The sequence below is a fragment of the Tinamus guttatus genome, unplaced genomic scaffold, assembly GCF_059628265.1.
Source record: "Tinamus guttatus ecotype Peru unplaced genomic scaffold, ASM5962826v1 Tinamus_guttatus_pri_ptg000863l, whole genome shotgun sequence".
In the NCBI taxonomy this organism is placed as follows: domain Eukaryota; kingdom Metazoa; phylum Chordata; class Aves; order Tinamiformes; family Tinamidae; genus Tinamus; species Tinamus guttatus.
The window spans coordinates 56,164-76,658 of record NW_028289397.1 but is presented as its reverse complement, the minus strand read 5'-3'; the positions used below and the strand labels follow the sequence as shown (position 1 = coordinate 76,658).

At 68.0% G+C, this 20,495-nt stretch overlaps 1 protein-coding gene across 1 annotated transcript; it reads left to right on the top strand.

Moving 5' to 3' along the window:
- The first annotated feature begins 506 nt into the window (after positions 1-506).
- LOC148591338 (signal-induced proliferation-associated protein 1-like) lies at positions 507-17,432 on the top strand. Its single transcript, XM_088537768.1, is given in 14 exon segments — positions 507-551; positions 898-1,078; positions 1,081-1,245; positions 3,679-3,800; positions 4,444-4,632; positions 6,415-6,589; positions 7,227-7,330; positions 8,336-8,493; positions 11,589-11,826; positions 11,941-12,144; positions 13,307-13,581; positions 14,731-14,837; positions 16,791-16,889; positions 17,365-17,432. Coding segments are annotated over 14 exon segments (2,130 nt in total).
- Positions 17,433-20,495: the final 3,063 nt, after the last annotated feature.

Below are 20,495 nucleotides of genomic sequence, written 5' to 3'. Positions count from 1 at the left end.
TGCGTCCCGGTGTGTCCGGGGGGTCCCGGTGTTTCCCGGTGTGTCCCGGGGGTTCCCGGTGTGTCCCGGTGCGTCCCGGAGAGGTCCAGGGGGTCCTGGTGTGTCCCGGGGGGGTCCCGGTGTGTCCCGGTGTGTCCCGGTGTATCCCGGTGTGTCCCGGGGGTTCCCGGTGTGTCCCGGGGTGTCCCAGTGTATCCCGGTGCGTCCCGGAGGGGTCCGCGGGGTCCCGGTGTGTCCCGGGGGGTCCCGGTGTGTCCCGGTGTATCCCGGTGCGTCCCAGTGTGTCCCGGTGCGTCCCGGTGTGTCCGGGGTGTCCCGGTGTGTCCGGGGGGTCCCGGTGTTTCCCGGTGTGTCCCGGGGGGGTCCAGGGGGTCCCGGTGTGTCCCGGGGGGGGTCCCGGTGTGTCCGGGGTGTCCCGGTGTGTCCCGGGGGGGGTCCGGGGTGTCCCGGTGCGTCCCGGGGGGGTCCAGGGGGTCCCGGTGTGTCCGGGGGGGTCCGGGGGGGCCATGCACCCGGACGACCTCTTCGTCCGCCGGCTGCGGGGGCCGGTTGTCGCGGCCCCCCCCCCGGGCCGGCCGCGCTGCCCTTCCCGCCGGGGGCGGGGGCGCGGGGGGGGCCGCCCCCCCCCCTGCAGCGCAGCAGCAGCGACGCCGCCCTGGGCGAGGGGGGGGGCCCGGGGGCGCCCCCCCCGCCCCGCGCGCGGACCCGCAGCCACGAGGAGCCGCGGGGGGGGGGCGGACGAGGGGGGGGGCGGCCCCCCCGCCCCCCGGTTCCGGGACCCGCTGCTGCTGCTGGGGCTGGGGGGGGACGAGGGGGGCGGCGCCGAGGGCGGGGGGGGGCCCGACGCGTTCCCGCGCCCCCCCCTGGCCCCCCCACGTGGCGCATTACGACGTGCAGAGCGTCGTGTTCGAGCCGGGCGCGCCCCCCCCCGCGCCCCCCGGCGCCGCCTCGGGCGCCTCGGCCGCCCAGCTGGGCCCCCCCGAGGACCCCCCCGGGGAGCCCCCCGGCGGCGACGTCCTGCTCGTGGGGTGTCCCCACTTCCTGTGCGAGACGGGGGACGAGGACGGGGACGGGGACGAGGAGGAGCTGGCGCCGCCCCCCCCCCGGCCCCCCCCGGCCCCGGCTACCTGCCCAGCGCCGCGGTGGCCGTGCTGGAGGAGCCCCCCCCCGGCGAGCGCCCCCCCTACGCCATCGAGTACAGCGACGCGGGCGCCGACTACTACCGAAAGTACTTCTACGGCAAGGGTGAGCGCGGGGCCGCGGCCGCCGCGCCGCGCGGTGCTGCACGGGAGCGTGCGAGTGTTGCACGGGAGCGTGCGAGCATTGCACAGCACACTGGAGCATTGCATGGCATTGCACGGGAGCGTGCGAGCGTTGCACGGGAGCGTGCGAGTGTTGCACGGGAGCGTGCGAGCATTGCACAGCATGCTGGAGCATTGCACGGGAGCGTACAAGCTTTGCACAGCACGCTGGAGCATTGCACGGGAGCATGCGAGTGTTGCACGGGAGCGTGCAAGCATTGCATAGCACACTGGAGCGTTGCACGGGAGTGTGCGAGCGTTGCACGGCACGCTGGAGCATTGCACGGGAGCGTGCAAGCTTTGCACAGCACGCTGGAGCGTTGCACGGGAGCGTGCGAGCATTGCACAGCACGCTGGAGCATTGCACAGGAGCGTACAAGCTTTGCACAGCACGCTGGAGCGTTGCACGGCATTGCACGGGAGCGTGCAAGCATTGCACAGCACGCTGGAGCATTGCACAGGAGTGTACAAGCTTTGCACAGCACGCTGGAGCGTTGCACGGGAGCGTGCGAGCGTTGCACGGCACGCTGGAGCATTGCACGGCATTGCACGGGAGCGTGCGAGTGTTGCATGGGAGCGTGCAAGCATTGCATAGCACACTGGAGCATTGCACGGGAGCGTACAAGCATTGCACAGCACGCTGGAGCATTGCACGGGAGCGTGCGAGTGTTGCACGGGAGCGTGCAAGCATTGCATAGCACACTGGAGCATTGCACGGCGTTGCACGGGAGTGTGCGAGCGTTGCACGGCACGCTGGAGCATTGCACGGAAGCGTGCAAGCATTGCATAGCACGCTGGAGCATTGCACAGCGTTGCACAGCGTTGCACGGGAGCGTGCGAGCATTGTACGGGAGTGTGCAAGCATTGCATAGCACGCTGGAGCATTGCACGGCGTTGCACGGGAGTGTGCGAGTGTTGCACAGCATGCTGGAGCATTGCACGGCATGGCACGGGAGCGTGCAAGCATTGCACGGGAGTGTGCAAGCATTTCATAGCACACTGGAGCATTGCACGGCATTGCACGGGAGCGTGCGAGCGTTGCACGGCTTGCTGGAGCATTGCATGGCATTGCACAGGAGTGTGGGCATTGCACGGCACGCTGGAGCATTGCACGGCATTGCACGGGAGCATGCGAGCATTGTACGGGAGTGTGCAAGCATTGCATAGCACGCTGGAGCATTGCACGGCGTTGCACGGGAGTGTGCGAGTGTTGCACAGCACGCTGGAGCATTGCACGGTGCTGCACGGGAGTGTGCAAGCGTTGCACAGCACGCTGGAGCATTGCACGTCATGGCACAGGAGCGTGCGAGTGTTGCACGGGAGTGTGCAAGCATTGCATAGCACACTGGAGCATTGCACAGCGTTGCACGGGAGCGTGCAAGCGTTGCTCGGCTCGCTGGAGCATTGCATTGCACAGGAGCGTGTGGGCATTGCACGGCACGCTGGAGCATTGCACGGCATTGCACGGGAGCGTGCGAGTGTTGCACAGCACACTGGAGCATGGCACAGGACCGTACAAGCTTTGCACAGCACTCTGGAGCGTTGCACAGCATTGCATGGGAGCGTGCGAGCGTTGCACAGGAGCGTGCAAGCATTGCACAGCACGCTGGAGCATTGCACGGGAGCGTGCAAGCATTGCATAGGAAGCTGGAGCATTGCACGGTGTTGCACAGGAGCGTGCGAGCATTGCACAGCACGCTGGAGCATTGCACGGGGTTGCACGGGAGTGTGTGACCGTTGCATGGGAGCGTGCAAGCGTTGCACGGCACGCTGGATCGTTGCACGGCATTGCGCAGCTGCATGAAGCATTGCATGGCCGCATGCATCATTGCACGGCGCCGTGGGCTGTTGCCTGGTGTTGCACGGCATCGTGCAGCGTTGCAGAGCGCCGTGGGGTAGTGCATGGCATCATACAACGGCATGCAGCATTGCACAGCATTGCACAGCTGCATGCGGCATTGCACAGTGATGCATGGCCTGCACGCAGCGTTGCAGAGCGCCATGGGGCAGCCCACGGTGTCACACAACGGCATGCAGCATTGCACAGCTTTGCACGGCTGCATGCAACATTGCACAGCGTTGCACAGCTGCATGCAGCATTGCACAGCATTGCACGGCTGCATGCCGCGCTGCAGAGCGCCGTGGGGCAGTGAGTGATGTCACACAACAGCATGCAGCATTGCACAGCTTTGCACGGCTGCGTGCAGCATTGCACAGCGTTGCACAGCTGCATGCAGCATTGCACAGCATTGCACGGCTGCATGCCGCGCTGCATGGTGCTGCACGGCCGTGGACCGCAGCGTGCTGCAGTTAAAGCGTTGCACGCCCCGAAGGGGGCCCATCGCTGCCCCCCCCCAACACCCGCGCCCCCCCCCAGAGCACCAGAACTTGGTGGGCGAGGACGAGCGCCTGGGGCCGGTGGCCGTGTCCCTGCGGCGCGAGGAGAAGGAGGGACCCTCGGGGCAGGTCCTGCATCGGGTCATCCTGCGCACCAGCCAGGTGGGGGCCGGGGGGGTCCCGGGGTTTGGGGGGGGGTCCCGGGAGCTCCCGGGGGGGTCCCTGGGGTTTGGGGGGGGGGTCCCGGGAGCTCCCAGGGGGGTCCCTGGGGATTGGGGGGGGGTCCCAGGAGCTCCCGGGGGGGTCCCTGGGGTTTGCGGGGGGGTCCCGGGAGCTCCTGGGGGGGGGGAGGGTCCTGGGAGAATCGGGGGGGGGTCCTGAGGGGCTCCTGGGGGGGTTGAGGGGGGTCCCAGCAGCTTTGGGGGGTCTCATGGGGTCTGGGGTCCCCTGGGGGGGGGGGCTGGGGGTCCTCGGGCGCCTCCTCGGGGGGGTGTCCCAGGGCTTTGGGGGCTCCCATGGACACGAGGGGGTCCTGGGAGGCACCAGGGGGGTTTGGGGGTCCCTGGGGGAGGGTCTGGGTCACCCCACGGAGCTGGGAGGGTCTCAGGGGTCCCCATGGGGGGGCTGGGGGGGTTTGGGGGGGGTCCAGGTGCTCTGGGGGAGGTTTGGGGGTGTCCAGGTGCTCTGGGGGGGATCTTGGGGGGGGGGGTCCCGGGGGGCTCAGCCGATGGGGGTGGCGGGGGCTGGATTTGGGGGTCCCGGGGGGGCTCTGGGGACCCCTTTGCCCCCCTCACGGCTCCTGCAGCTGCGGGTGCTCCGGGCCTCGGTGCTGGAGGCGGCGCTGCCCCCCGGCGCCCGCCCCCCCGGCGCCCGCGCGCTGCCCCCCCGGCGCCTGCTGGAGCTGCTGGCGCCCGCGCTGAACCTGGGGGGGCTGCGCCTGGCCCCCCCCTCGGCCAAGGTCACCGACACCCTCCTGAAGCTGGACGAGCAGGGGGTGAGCGCGGCCGCACGGGGGCGGGGTTTGCAGGGGGCGGGGTTTGCACGGGGGGCGGGGTTTGCACGGGAGGGTGGGGTTTGCATGGGGGGCGGGTTTGCAGGGGGCGGGGTTTGCACGGGGGCGGGGTTTGCAGGGGCGGGGTTTGCATGGGGGGCGGGTTTGCAGGGGGCGGGGTTTGCGGGGGGCGGGGTTTGCAGGGGGCGGGGTTTGCACGGGGGTGGGGTTTGCAGGGGGCGGAGTTTGCACGGGGGTGGGGTTTGCAGGGGCGGGGTTTGCAGGGGGCGGAGTTTGCACGGGAGGTGGGGTTTGCACGGGGGCGGGGTTTGCACGGGAGGGTGGGGTTTGCATGGGGGGCGGGTTTGCAGGGGGCGGGGTTTGCACGGGGGCGGGGTTTGCAGGGGCGGGGTTTGCATGGGGGGCGGGTTTGCAGGGGGCGGGGTTTGCACGGGGGCGGGGTTTGCGGGGGGCGGGGTTTGCAGGGGGCGGGGTTTGCACGGGGGTGGGGTTTGCACGGGGGTGGGGTTTGCAGGGGCGGGGTTTGCAGGGGGCGGAGTTTGCACGGGAGGTGGGGTTTGCACGGGGGCGGGGTTTGCACGGGGGCGGGGTTTGCACGGGAGGTGGGGTTTGCAGGGGGCGGGGTTTGCAGGGGGCGGGTTTTACACAAGGGCTGAGCTTGCACGGTGGTGGGGGGCATGCATTTGAAGTACGCAGGTGTGCATTTGCACAAGGCACATTTGCACAAGGACTCAGTGCATTTGCACAAAGTGCATTCGTACGGGGACTCGGGGCATTTGTACAAAGTGCTTTTGCACAAGGGCTCGGTGCGTTTGCACAAGGTGCATTTGCACGATGGCTCGGTGCATTTGCACAAGGCGCCTTTGCACGAGGGCTCGGTGCATTTGCACAAGGTGCATTTGCACAAGGCGCCTTTGTATGGCGCTCGGTGCATTTGCACAAGGTGCATTTGCACGAGGGCCCAGTGCGTTTGCACAAGGCGCCTTTGCACGGGGGCTCGATGCATTTGCACAAGGTGCATTCGCACAAGGTGCATTTGCACAAGATGCATTTGCACAAGGTGCTTTTGCACGGGGGCTCAGTGCGTTTGCACAAGGTGCCTTTGCACGAGGGCCCAGTGCATTTGCACAAGGCGCCTTTGCACAGGGGCTCGATGCATTTGCACAAGGTGCATTTGCACGGGGGCTCAGTGCATTTGCACAAGGTGCATTTGCACAAGGTGCATTTGCACGGGGACTCGATGCATTTGCACAAGGCGCCTTTGCACAAGGGCTCGGTACATTTGCACGACGACTCGGTGCATTTGAACAAGGTGCCTTTGCACGGGGGCTCAGCGTATTTGCACGGGGGCTCAGTGCATTTGCATGAGGGCTCAGTGCATTTGCACAAAGTGCATTTTCATGGGGACTCGGCGCATTTGCACAAGGTGCCTTTGCACAAGGGCTCGGCGCATTTGCACAAGGCGCCTTTGCACGGGGGCTCGGTGCATTTGCACAAGGCGCATTTGCACAAGGCCCCTTTGCACGGGGACTCGGTGCATTTGCACACGGCGCCTTTGCACAAGGGCTTGGTGCATTTGCAGAAGGTGCATTTGCACGGGGGCTTGATGCATTTGCACAAGATGCATTTGCACGAGGCGCCTTTGCACGGGGGGCTCAGTGCATTTGCACAAGATGCATTTGCACAAGGCCCCTTTGCACGGGGACTCGGTGCATTTGCACGCGGCGCCTTTGCACGGCGCGCGGCGCTCACGCGGCCCCGCAGCTCAGCGTGCAGCGCAAGGTGGGCGTCCTGTGCTGCCGCGCGGGCCAGGCCAGCGAGGAGGACATGTACAACAACGAGGCGGCCGCGCCGCCCTTCGCCGAGTTCCTGGCGCTGCTGGGCACCCGCGTGCGCCTGCGCGGCTTCAGCCGCTACCGCGCGCAGCTCGACACCAAGAGTGAGCGGGACGGGGACGCGGGACGGGGACACGGGACGGGGACAAGGGACGGGGATGTGGGGACGGGGACAAGGGAAGGGGACGTGGGGACAGGGACATGGGGACAGGGATAAGGGACAGGGACAAGGGACGGGGACTTGGGGACAGGGACAAGGGATGGGGACATGGGAACGGGGACACGGGACGGGGACAAGGGACGGGGATGTGGGGACGGGGATGTGGGGACGGGGACACAGGGACAGGGACATGGGGACGTGGGGACGGGGACAAGGGATGGGGACGTGGGGACAGGGACATGGGGACAAGGATAAGGGATGGGGACAAGGGAACGGGGACACGGGACAGGGACACAGGGACAGGGACATGGGGACAGGGACACGGGGACAAGGGACGGGGACGTGGGGACAGGGACACAGGGAAAGGGACACGGTACGGGGAGGTGGGGACATTGGGGCCATGGAGACGTGGGGACATGGGGACGCGGGGCCATGGGGCCATGGAGACGTGGGGACACGGGGACATGGGGACGCGGGGCCATGGGGACATTGGGGCCATGGGGACACGGGGACACTGGGGACATTGGGGACACGGGGACACGGGCACAGCGGGGTCCGGCCGCGCTCACCGGCGCCCGCAGCCGACTCCACCGGGACGCACTCGCTCTACACCACGTTCCACGGCTACGAGATCATGTTCCACGTGAGCACCATGCTGCCCTTCACCCCCAGCAACCGCCAGCAGGTACCGCGGGGGGGGGGACATGGGGGGACACGAGGGACACGGGGACATGGGGACATGGGGACGTGGAGGGACACAAGGGGACACGGGGGGACACAGGGGGACAGGGGGACGTGGGGACGTGGAGGGACACGAGGGGACACGGGGGGACATGGGGGACATGGGGGGACATGGGGACATGGGGGGACACGGGGGACGGGGGGACATGGGGACGTGGAGGGACACGGGGGGACACGGGGGTGTTGGAGCAGCCCAGGGACCCTCTGGGGGTCCCCGGCTCTTCTTGAGGGGGGTCCTGGGCCCCATTGAGGGGGGTCTGGAGGCATCGGGGGGGTCCTGGGGTGTCCCCGGGGGACATGGGGAGTTTTCGGGCACCCTGGGGGCCCTTTGGGGGCCCCTGGAGCATCTCGGGGGTTGCTGGGGGGGGCTGTGGATCCGGAGGGGGTCCTGGAGGGAGGCGGGAGGTCCTGGGGGTCCCGGGGGTCCCTGGGGGTCCCTGTGGGGTGTTGGGGGGTCCCTGTGGGAGGTCCTGGGGGTCCCTGTGGGGTGTCGGGGGGTCCCTGTGGGGTGTTGGGGGGTCCCTGTGGGAGGTCCTGGGGGTCCCTGTGGGGTGTCGGGGGGTCCCTGTGGGGTCCTGGGGGTCCCTGTGGGGTGCAGGGGGTCGCTGTGGGGTCCGAGGGGTCCCTGTGAGGTTCTGGGGGTCCCTGTGGGGTCCTGGGTTTCCCTGGGGATCCCTGTGGGGTCCGGAGGGTCCCTGGGGGGTCCAGGGGGTCCTGGGGGGTCCCTGTGAGGGGTCCTGGGGGTCCTTGTGGGGTCCCGGGGTGTTCCTGTAGGGTCCAGGAGGTCCCAGGGGGTCCCGGGGCTCCCTGTGGGGTCCAGGAGGTCCCAGGGGGTCCTGGGGGGTCCCTGTGGGGTCCAGGGGGTCCCTGTGAGGGGTCCTGGGGGTCCCTGTGGGGTCCAGAAGGTCCTGGGCGTCCCAGGGCGGGCTCTGAGGCTCCGTCCCCGCAGCTCCTGCGCAAACGTCACATCGGCAACGACATCGTGACCATCGTGTTCCAGGAGCCGGGCGCCCGGCCCTTCTGCCCGCGCGTCATCCGCTCGCACTTCCAGCACGTGTTCATCGTGGTGCGGGCGCACGAGCCCTGCACGCCGCGCGCCTGCTACAGGTGGGCCGGGGTTGTGGGGCTGCGCGGGGTTATGGGGTCTGTGTGGGGTTATGGGGCTTGCATGGGGTTATGGGGCCTGCACGGGGGCCAGGGGGCTTGCACGGGGTTATGGGGTCCGTGTGGGGCTTCCACGGGGTTATGGGGCCTGCACGGGGGTTATGGGGCTGTGCGGGGGCCGGGGGGCTTGCGCGGGGTTATGGGGTCCGTGCGGGGCTTGCACAGGGTTATGGGGCTTGCACGGGGTTATGGGGCTTGCGCAGGGTTATGGGTCCGTGTGGGGCTTGCACGGGGGTTATGGGGTCCGTGTGGGGTTATGGGGCTTGCACGGGGTTATGGGGTCCGTGTGGGGCTTCCACGGGGTTATGGGGCCTGCACGGGGGTTATGGGGCTGTGCGGGGGCCGGGGGGCTTGCGCGGGGTTATGGGGTCCGTGCGGGGCTTGCACAGGGTTATGGGGCTTGCACGGGGTTATGGGGCTTGCACGGGGTTACGGGGCTTGCACGGGGTTATGGGGTCCGTGTGGGGCTTGCACGGGGTTATGGGGCCTGTACGGGGGTTATGGGCCTTGCACAGGGGTTATGGGCCTGCGCGGGGGCCGGGGGGCTTGCACGGGGTTATGGGGTCCGTGTGGGGCTTGCACGGGGTTATGGGGCCTGCGCGGGGGCCGGGGGGGCTTGCATGGGGTTATGGGGCTTGCACAGGGTTATGAGGCTTGCACGGGGGTTATGGGGTCCGTGTGGGGTTATGGGGCTTGCACGGGGTTATGGGGCCTGCGCGGGGGCCGGGGGGGCTTGCACAGGGTTATGGGGCTTGCACGGGGTTATGGGGCTTGCGCGGGGTTATGGGGTCCGTGTGGGGCTTGCACAGGGTTATGGGGCCTGCACAGGGGTTATGGGGTCCGTGTGGGGCTTCCACGGGGGTTACGGGGCTTGCACGGGGTTATGGGGTCCGTGTGGGGCTTCCACGGGGGTTATGGGGCTTGCACAGGGTTATGGGGCTTGCACAGGGTTATGGGGTCCGTGTGGGGCTTGCACGGGGTTATGGGGCCTGTACGGGGGTTATGGGCCTTGCACGGGGGTTATGGGGCTGCGCGGGGTTACGGGGCTTGCACGGGGTTATGGGGTCCGTGTGGGGCTTCCACGGGGGTTATGGGGCTTGCACGGGGTTACGGGGCTTGCACGGGGTTATGGGGTCCGTGTGGGGCTTGCACGGGGGTTATGGGGCCTGCGCGGGGGCCGGGGGGGCTTGCATGGGGTTATGGGGCTTGCACAGGGTTATGAGGCTTGCACGGGGTTTATGGGGCCTGCACGGGGGTTATGGGGCTTGCACGGGGGCCGGGGGGCTTGCACGGGGTTATGGGGTCCGTGTGGGGCTTGCACGGGGTTATGGGGCTTGCACAGGTGTTATAGGGTCTGTGTGGGGCTTGCACAAAGGTTATGGGGCTTGCACGGGGTTATGGGGCTTGCGCGGGGTTATGGGGTCCGTGTGGGGCTTGCACAGGGTTATGGGGCCTGCACAGGGGTTATGGGGTCCGTGTGGGGCTTGCACAGGGTTATGGGGCTTGCACGGGGGTTATGGGGCTGCACGGGGGCCGGGGGGCTTGCACGGGGTTATGGGGTCCGTGTGGGGGTTCCACGGGGTTATGGGGCCTGCACGGGGGTTATGGGGCCTGCGCGGGGGCTGGGGGGCTTGCATGGGGATTACGGGGCTTGCATGGGGTTATGGGCCTTGCACGGGGGCCGGGGGGGCTTGCACGGGGTTATGGGGCCCATGTGGGGCTTGCCCGGAGCTTATGGGGCTTGCACGGGGTTATGCAGCTTGCACAGGGGCAAGAGGGACTTGCACGGGGGTTATGGGGCCCGTGTGGGGCTTGCACAAGGGTTATAGGGCCTGCACGGGGTTATGGGGCCTGCACAGGGGTTATGGAGCTTGCATGGGGCTATGGGGCCCATGTGGGGCTTGCACGGGGGCAGGAGGCTTGCACAGGGTCTGGGAGGGTTGCATGGGATGCATGGGATTTTGTACAGGGCCCATGGGACTTTGCACGGGATCCAGGGGCTTTGTGTGGGATCCTTGGGGTTTTGTGCTGTATCCAGGGGCTTTGCACGGGATCTAGGGGCTTTGCACGGGATCTAGGGGTTTTGCACGGGATCCTTGGGGTTTGCACGGGATCCAGGGGCTTTGCACGGGATCCAGGGATTTTGTGCTGTATCCAGGGGCTTTGCACGGGATCTAGGGGTTTTGCACGGGATCCTTGGGGTTTGCATGGGATCCTTGGGGTTTGCACGGGATCCAGGGATTTTGTGCTGTATCCAGGGGCTTTGCACGGGATCCTTGGGGTTTGCATGGGATCCAGGGGCTTTGTGCGGGATCCTTGGGGTTTGCACGGGATCCAGGTGTTTGTACAGGGTCCTTGGGGTTTGCATGGGATCCTTGAGGTTTGCGTGGGATCCTTGGGGTTTACATGGGATGCAGGGTCTTTGCACGGGATCCAGGGTCTTTGCACGGGATCCAGGGGCTTTGCACGGGATCTAGGGGTTTTGTGCTGTATCCAGGGGCTTTGCACGGGATCCTTGGGGTTTACATGGGATGCAGGGTCTTTGCACAGGATCCAGGGTCTTTGCACAGGATCCAGGGTCTTTGCACGGGTTCCTTGGGGTTTGCACGGGGTCCAGGGTCTTTGCACGGGGTCCAGGGTCTTTGCACGGGATCCTTGGGGTTTGCGCGGGATCCTTGGGGTTTGCATGGGATGCAGGGTCTTTGCATGCGGTCCAGGGTCTTTGCACGGGGTCCAGGGTCTTTGCACAGGATCCAGGGTCTTTGCACGGGATCCAGGGTCTTTGCATGGGGTCCAGGGTCTTTGCGCGGGATCCTTGGGATTTGCACGGGGTCCAGGGTCTTTGCACGGGGTCCAGGGTCTTTGCACAGGATCCAGGGTCTTTGCACAGGATCCAGGGTCTTTGCATGGGGTCCAGGGTCTTTGCGCGGGATCCTTGGGGTTTACACGGGGTCCAGGGTCTTTGCGCGGTCCCTGCCGTTCCGCGGGCGTCCCTCCCGCGTCTCGCCCGTGACGCGCGTCTCTCCCCGCCGTCGCAGCGTGGCCGTGGCGCGCTCGGCCGACGTGCCGCGCTTCGGGCCGCGGCTGCGCGCGGGGCAGCGCTTCCCGCGGGGGCCGGCGCTGCGCGACTTCCTGCTGGCCAAGGCCATCAACGGGGAGAACGCGGCGGGGCGCTCGGGGCGCCTGGGCGCCATGGCCGCGCGCACGCGGCGCCAGTACCTGCAGGAGCTGGCGCGGGGCCCCGGCGCGGCGCTGGAGCCCGGGCCCGCGCGCCTGGCGCTGCCCCGCGCGCTGGGCGGCCGCCGCCGCAGCGAACGCGGGGCCCCCGCGGCGCCGCCCGTGGCCGGGGCGCTGGTGTGGGGCGCGCGGGCGCGCGCGGGCGGCGCGGAGCGCGGCTGCCTCCTGGGCATCGCGGCCGAGCGGCTGGTGCTGGCGGCGCCCGGCGCCGGCGCCGTGTTCAGCTGCGCCTGCCGCGACGTGCTGGGCTGGGCCTTCGCGCAGGGCACCCGCCTCGAGCTCTTCTATGGGGCCGGGCACTGCGTGGGGCTGCGCCTGCCCCCCGGCGCCCTCCCCGACGTCGTGGCGCGCCTGCAGGTGAGGGGGCGGCGGGGAGGTGCAACGGGGAGGTGCAACGGGGAGATGCAACGGGGCAATGCAACAGGGCAATGCAGTGAGGGGATGCAGTGGGGCAATGCAGTGGGGAGGTGCAACGGGGAGGTGCAACGAGGGGATGCGACGGGAAGGTGCAGTGGGGCAACGCCATGGGGAGGTGCAGTGGGGAGATGCAACGGGAGGATGCAAGAGGGCAATGCAATGGGGAGGTGCAGTAGGGCGCTCCAATGCGGAGATGCAATGGGGCAATGCAACGGGGAGATGCAGTGGGGCAATGCAACGGGGCAATGCAGTGGGGAGGTGCAATGGGGATATGCAAGAGGGCAATGCAATGGGGATATGCAAGAGGGCAATGCAATGGGGTGATGCAATGGGGCAATGCAATGGGGAGGTGCAACGGGGAGATGCAACAAGGCAATGCAATAGGGAGGTGCAGTAGGGAGATATAATGGGGCAATGCAATGGGGAGATGCAATGGGGCAATGCCATGGGGAGGTGCAATGGGGCAATGCCATGGGGAGGTGCAGTGGGGGGATGCAATGGGGAGGTGCAGTGGGGAGATGCACCAGGGCAATGCAGCGGGGCAATGCATGGGGGCAATGCACTGGGACACTGCATGGGGGCAATGCACCTGTGCAATGCAGCGGCGCTGCAGCGGGGCTGCGTGTGCGCAGGAGGTGACGCGCGGCTGCGAGGCGCGGGAGCTGCAATGGGGCAATGCACCAGGGAAATGCACTGAGGCAATGCACCAGGGAAATGCACTGGGGCAATGCACTGGGACACTGCAGCGGGGCAATGCACCCATGCAATGCACCGGTGCTGCAGGCTGCACCGTGTCCGCAGGCGGTGACGCGCGGCTGCGAGGCGCGGGAGCTGCAATGGGGCAATGCACCGGGGCAATGCATGGGGTCAATGCACCCATGCAATGCACCGGCGCTGCAGCAGGGTGATGCACCCGTGCAATGCACCCGTGCAATGCAGCGGTCTGCTCCGTCCGCAGGCGGTGACGCGCGGCTGCGAGGCGCGGGAGCTGCAATGGGGCAATGCACTGGGGAGATGCAGCGGGGCCAGGCATCGGGGCAATGCATGGGGTCAATGCACCATGCCATGCACCGGCGCTGCAGCGGGGCCGCTCCGTCCGCAGGCGGTGACGCGCGGCTGCGAGGCGCGGGAGCTGGCGCTGCCCCGCGGCGCGGGCGGCCGCCTGGGCTTCCGTGCGGACGCGCGCGGCTTCGTGCGCTCCGTGCAGCGCTTCTCCTTCGCCGAGACGGCCGGGCTGCGCGCGGGCGCCCGCATCCTGCGCGTCTGCCGGCGCCCGCTGCCCGCGCTGGCGACGCGGCAGCTGCGGCAGCTCCTGCGGCGACACCCCAAGGTCACCATCACCGTGGTGCCCCCCGACGACAACGGGCGGCCGCGGCGGTGAGCGGCGCGCGGGGGGGACGGGGACGAGGGGGGACGGGGACATGGGGACAAGGGGACACGGGGACAACGGGATGGGGACGAGGGGGTGGGGACGAGGGGATGGGGATGAGGGGACGTGGGGACACGAGGACAGGGACAATGGAGACAAGGGGATGGGGATGAGGGGACACAGGGATGGGGACATGGGGACGTGGGGACACGGGGACAAGGGGACACAGGGACAACGGGATGGGGACAAGGGGACACAGGGATGGGGACAATGGGGGCACAGGGACACAGGGATGGGGACAAGGGGACATGGGGACACAGGGACAAGGGGATGGGGACAAGGGGACGTGGGGGCACGAGGATGGGGACAGTGGGGACAGGGGACGGGGACAGGGGGACAAAGGGACATGGGGATGGGGACAAGGGGACGTGGGGACACAGGGACGAGAGGATGGGGACAAGGGGACACAGGGATGGGGACAATGGGGGCACAGGGACACAGGGATGGGGACGAGGGGACACGAGGACGGGGACAATGGGGACAAGGGGACACAGGGATGGGGACAAGGGGACATGGGGACACAGGGACAAGGGGATGGGGACAAGGGGACGTCGGGGCACGAGGATGGGGACAATGGGGACAGGGGACGGGGACAGGGGGACAAAGGGACATGGGGATGGGGACAAGGGGACATGGGGACACAGGGACGAGGGGATGGGGACAAGGCGACACAGGGATGGGGACAATGGGGGCACAGGGACACAGGGATGGGGACGAGGGGACACAAGGATGGGGACAATGGGGACAAGGGGATGTGGGGAAGGGGGACAATGGGGGCACAGGGACATGGGGATGGGGACGAGGGGACATGGGAATGGGTACATGGGGATGAGGGGATGAGGGACAAGGGGATGGGGACATGGGGACGGGGATATGAGGACAACGGGACAGGGGACATGGGGACGAGGGGATACAGGGATGGGGATGTGGGGACACAGGGATGGGGACATGGAGACAAGGAGATGGGGGACATGGGGACAAGGGGACGCAGGGATGGGGGACATGGGGACATGGGGACGAGGGTGGCAGGACGTGGGGGGACAGGGGCGCGTGGGGGGGCAGGGGGCAGGGCCACCATCGTCCCCGTGTCCCCCCAGGAGCTTCTCGGAGCTCTACGCCAAGTCCCTGGAGCAGGGCCAGGACGAGGACCCTGCGGGGGACGTTGGGGACATCGGGGACGTCGGGGACAGCGACGACGACGGCGGCAACGAGGCCGATGGGGACGATGGGGACAACAAGGGGGACGCGGGGGCGCTGGGCCCGGCCGCGCTGCAGCTCCTGCGCTCGCTGTCCCTGGCCGTGACCGAGGAGGGTCCCCCGTGTCCCCCCGGCCCGTGAGTGTCCCCAGGACCCCCCAGGAGGGACCTCGCGGGGGTGGCACCGGCCCCCGCGTGACCCGTGGCCGGTGTCCCCAGGTCCCCGGTGTCTCCAGCCGGCCCCACGCCCGACCTGCTGCTGCCACATCGCGGTGACACCGGGGGTGACACCGGGGGTGACACCGGGGGTGACACCGCGGAGCCCGGTGACACCGCGGCCCCCCCCGCACGGAGCCTCTCGCTGCGGCTCTCCATCAGCAGGAGTGAGCGGCTGCATCCCGTGTCCCCATGTCCCGTGTCCTGTGTCCCATGTCCCTGTGTCCCCATGTCCCGTGTCCTGTGTCCCATGTCCCTGTGTCCCCGTATCCCCTGTCCTGTGTCCTCATGTCCCCGTGTCTCCTGTCCCCATGTCCCTGTGTCCCCGTGTCCTGTGTCCCGTGTCCCCATGTCCTGTGTCCCCGTGTCCCCTGTCCTGTGTCCTCATGTCCCTGTGTCCCGTGTCCTGTGTCCCATGTCCCTGTGTCCCCATGTCCCCTGTCCTGTGTCCTCATGTCCCCGTGTCCCCGTCCCCATGTCCCTGTGTCCCCATGTCCCCGTGTCCTGTGTCCCGTGTCCCCATGTCCTGTGTCCCCTGTCCTGTGTCCTCATGTCCCCGTGTCTCCTGTCCCCATGTCCCTGTGTCCCCATGTCCCCGTGTCCCCGTGTCCTCTGTCTTGTGTCCTCATGTCCCTGTGTCCTTATGTCCCCATGTCCCTGTGTCCCCATGTCCCCGTGTCCTGTGTCCCCATGTCCGGTGTCCCCTGTCCCCATGTCCTGTGTCCCTATGTCCCCATGTCCCCGTGTCCCCATGTCCCTGTGTCCCTATGTCCCCATGTCCTGTGTCCCGTGTCCCATGGCCGTGGCCATGTCAGTGTCCGTGTCCCATGTCCCCATGTCTCAGCCCTGTGTTCTGTACCGTGCACATGGGGGGGACATATGGGCTGCATATGGGGACATGAGGAGGACATTGGGGGGTAAAGGGGGGGCATTGGGGGACATGTTGAAGGGCACATGGGGGGGTCATTAGGGGGCACATGGGGGGGACATTTGGGGACATTGGGGGCACATGAGAGGCACTTGGGGGACACACTGGGGGCACGTGAGGGGGACATTGGGGGACACAAGGGACATTGGGGGCACACAGAGGGACATTGGGGCGCATGGAGGGACATTGGGGGGACATTGGGGACACATGGAGGGACATTGAGGGCACATGGAGGGACATTGGGGGACATTGGGGACATGGTATGACATTGGGGGGACATGGAGGGACACTGGGGGCACATGGAGGAACATTGGGGACATTGGGGGGACATTGGATGGCATAGGGCAGGACATTGGGGGCACATCGGCGGCACACGGAGGGACGTTGGGGGGACAGTGGGGACGTTAGGGAGACATTGGGGCTCATGGCAGGACATTGGGAGCACATGGCAGGACATTAGGGGTACATTGGGGACATTGGGGGACATTGGGCACATGGCAGGACATTGGGGGCACATGGTAGGACATTGGGGGTGCATTGGGGACACGGGGGGACATTGGGGACACATGGCAGGACATTGTGGGGACATTGGGGACAGGGGGGGACATTGGGCACATGGAGGGACATTGTGGGGACTCTGGGGACACGGGGGGACGTTGGGGACATTGGGGGGACATGGGGGGACATTGGGGACATGGCAGGACATTGGGGACATGGGGGGACATTGGGGACGTTGGGGGGACATTGTGGGGACGCTGGGGACGCCCGGGCGCCGTGTCCCGTCCCCGGGGGGGTCACACCTGATCCCCCCCCCCAGTGCTGGCCGAGGCCGGGGAGCCCCTGGAGGCCGAATGGGAATCGATCTCCAACCTGGCGGCCGCCTGCAGGAGCGCCCTGGAGGGGCTGCACCGGGGGGGTCAGCGGGGGGGGCGGGGGGGGGGGCGGGGGGGCGCGGGGGTCCGGGGGGGGGGGGTCAGCGGGGAGGGGCGGGGGGGGTGAGCAGGGGGGCACGGGGGGGGCTGGGGGGGGTGAGCAAAACCGGGGGGGGGGGGGGCAGGGGGGCGAGCGGGGCGGGGAGGGGCTGGGGGGTGAGTGGGGCCGGGGGGGCGGGGGGGTGAGCAGAGGGGGGTGGGGGGGTGATCAAAACCGGGGGGGAGGCGGGGGGGCGAGCGGGGCGGGGAGGGGCTGGGGGGGGTGAGCGGGGGGGGCGGGGGGGTGAGGGGCGCCGGGGGGGGGGGTGAGCGGCGGGGGGGGCTGTGGGCGGGGCCAGGAGCCCCTGGGAGGGCTGGGGGGGGGTGCCCCGTAGGGGGGCATTTGGGGGGGCAGGGGTCACTTGGGGGGGGTTCTGCAGTGTGTGGGGGGGGTCTCACCCCTGTCCCCCCCCCCAACAGGGCAGCAGCTCCCGGAGCCCCCCGGGACCACCCGGAGCCCCCGAGCGGCGACCCCCGAGGATGAGTAAGGGGGGGCGCGGGGGGGGGGCAATGGGGGGGTGAGGGGGGGGTGGGGGGTGATGGGGGGGGCCGGGTCTGTTCATGCCCCCCCGCCCCCCCCAGGCCGCAGTCGCTCTCCGAGAAGGTGTCGCAGCTGGAGACGCTGCTGAAGAGGCTGCAGGAGGAGCTGCAGGAGGTGGGGGGGACGGGGGGGACGGAGGGGACAGCGGGGACAGCGGGGGGGTGACAGGGGGGCGATGGGGACCGTGGGGGGCACCCCGGGGTGCACTGGGGCCGTGGGGCGCTGCGGGGGGCGCTGGTGCTGCGGATCCCCGTGGGGCGCAGGGGGCGGCTCCGAGGGTCCCCGTGGGTCCCCCGTGGGCTGCAGTGAGGGTGTCACGGGGTGCACTGGGGGTGCCGTGGGTCCCCATGGGGTGCACTGGGGGCGCAGTGGGGCTGCCGTGGGTCCCCGTGGGTCTCCGTGGGTCCCCATGGGGCGCAGTGGGTCCCCATGGGGTGCAGCAGGGGTCCCCGTGGGTCCCCGTGGGGTGCAGCGCGGGTGCCGTGGGTCCCTGTGGGGCACAGCGGGTCCCCGTGGGGTGCAGTGGGTCCCCGTGGGGCGCATTGGGGCGCATTGGGGCTGCCGTGGGGTGCACTGGGGGTGCCATGGGGCGCATTGGGGCGCAGTGGGTCCCTGTGGGTCCCCATGGGGCGCAGTGGGTCCCCATGGGGTGCAGCAGGGGTCCCCGTGGGTCCCTGTGGGGCACAGCGGGTCCCCGTGGGGTGCAGTGGGTCCCCGTGGGGCGCATTGGGGCTGCCATGGGGTGCACTGGGGGTGCCATGGGGCGCATTGGGGCACAGTGGGTCCCCGTGGGTCCCCATGGGGCGCAGTGGGGCTGCCGTGGGTCCCCATGGGGGCGCAGTGGGTCCCCATGGGGTGCAGCGGGGGTGCTGTGGGTCCCTGTGGGGCGCAGCGGGGCTGCCGTGGGGCACAGTGGGTCCTCGTGGGGTGCAGTGGGTCCCCGTGGGGCGCATTGGGGCGCATTGGGGCTGCCGTGGGGTGCACTGGGGGTGCCATGGGGCGCATTGGGGCGCAGTGGGTCCCCGTGGGGCGCAGCGGGGCTGCCGTGGGGCGCAGTGGGTCCTCGTGGGGTGCCCTGGGTCCCCATGGGGCACAATGGGGCGCATTGGGGCAGGAGCAGCAGGCCCAGGCCCGGCTCCAGGCCGAGGTCCTCACGCTGCGACGGAGCAACCGGCGGCTGCAGCAGGAGCAGGAGGCGGCGGCCGCGCGGCTGGGCCGGGTCACGCGGCTGCTGCGGCCCCTGGAGCCCCCCGGGACCCCCCTGGACCCCGCCGGGACCCCCATGGAGCCCCCCGAGCCCTAGAGACCCCCCGGGACCCCCCTGGAGCCCCCCGAGCCCTAGGGACCCCCCTGAGCCTTGGAGACCCCCCTGAGCCCTAGGGACCCCCCAGGACCTGCCCCGCCGGCTGTGACGCCCCTGTGCGCGGGTGTGCACGGGTGTGAGCGGTTGTGCACACTCATGTGCGCGGTTGTGCACGGTTGTTTGTTCCACACGCTCGTGTGCGCGGTTGTTTGGTGTGCGCGGTTGTGCACGCTCACAGCGCTGCCCCCGTGCACAACACCCGCAGCGTGCAAGCTTGCACCGTGCACACAACACTCGTGCCGTGCACACCCGTGCTACCTGTGCACAACACCCACAGTGTGCAAGCCTGCACCGTGCACACAACACTCGTGCCGTGCACACTCATGCTACCTGTGCACAACACCCACAGTGTGCAAGCCTGCACCGTGCACACCCGTGCTGCCTGTGCGCAACACCCGCAGCGTGCACAATCGCCATGTGCGGTGCACCGTGGCGCTGTGCACATGTGCAAGTCCCCTTGCAACACCCGCACAGTGCACACTCACAGCGCCTGTGCACAACACCTGCACGGTGTACATACACACCATTTGTGCACAACAACCGCATGGTGCGCACACCCACAGTGCCTGTGCACAACACCCACACGGTGCACACCCACAGCGCCTGTGCACAACACCCGCACGGTGCACACCCGCGCAGCGCACAGTCCCACGCACACCTTACCCACCCCCCTGCTCCCTGTCCAAGCACTGACCCAGCCCTGGGGGGTCCCAGTGTCCCCCTCAAAACAAAAACCACTGTGAAAGTCAAGCTGTGACGAGCCCCGGCCGCCTGTGTCCGTCCGCCTGTGTCTGTCCGGGTGTTCATCCGTCCGGGTGTCCATGCCGAGAGCCGGGGGTCCCTGCAGCGGCTCCGTCCGCCCGTGCGCGCTTGGACCCCCCGTCCCCTCTGTGCAATAAAGGTGTCGGCGGCCGCCTGTGTCCTGCGCCTGTAGCCCCTATAACCCCTATAGCTCCTATAGCCCCTATAGCCCTGTAACCCCTATAGCCCATTCCTACAGCCCCTATAGATCTTGTAACCCCTATAGCCCCTTACTGCAGCCCCTGTAACCCCTATAGCCCTTTACTGCAGCCCCTATAGCCCTTGTAACCCCTATAGCCTCTGCAATCCCTATAGTCCTTTATTTCAGTCCCCATAGCCCTTTACTGCAGCCCCTATAGCCCCTGTAACCCCTATAGCCCCTTTAACCCTTTAGTTCAACCCCTATAGCCCTTGTAACCCCTACAGCCTCTTTATTCCAGTCCCTATAGCCCTTGCAACCCCCTATAGCCCCCTATTTTGGTCCCTATAGCCCTCTACTGCAGCCCCTATAGCCCTTGTAACCCCTATAGCCCCTTTAACCCTTTATTTCAACCCCTATAGCCCTTGTAACCCCTACAGCCTCTTTATTCCAGTCCCTATAGCCCTTGCAACCCCCTATAGCCCCCTATTTTGGTCCCTATAGCCCTCTACTGCAACCCCTATAGCCCCTGTAACCCCTATAGCCCCTTTAACCCTTTATTTCTGCCCCTATAGCCCTTGTAACCCCTACAGCCTCTTTATTCCAGTCCCTATAGCCCTTGTAACCCCTATAGCCCCCTGATTTCCGCCCCTAGAGCCCTTTGCTGCAGCCCCTAGAGCCTCTTGCCCTCCCGTCCCCTATAGCGC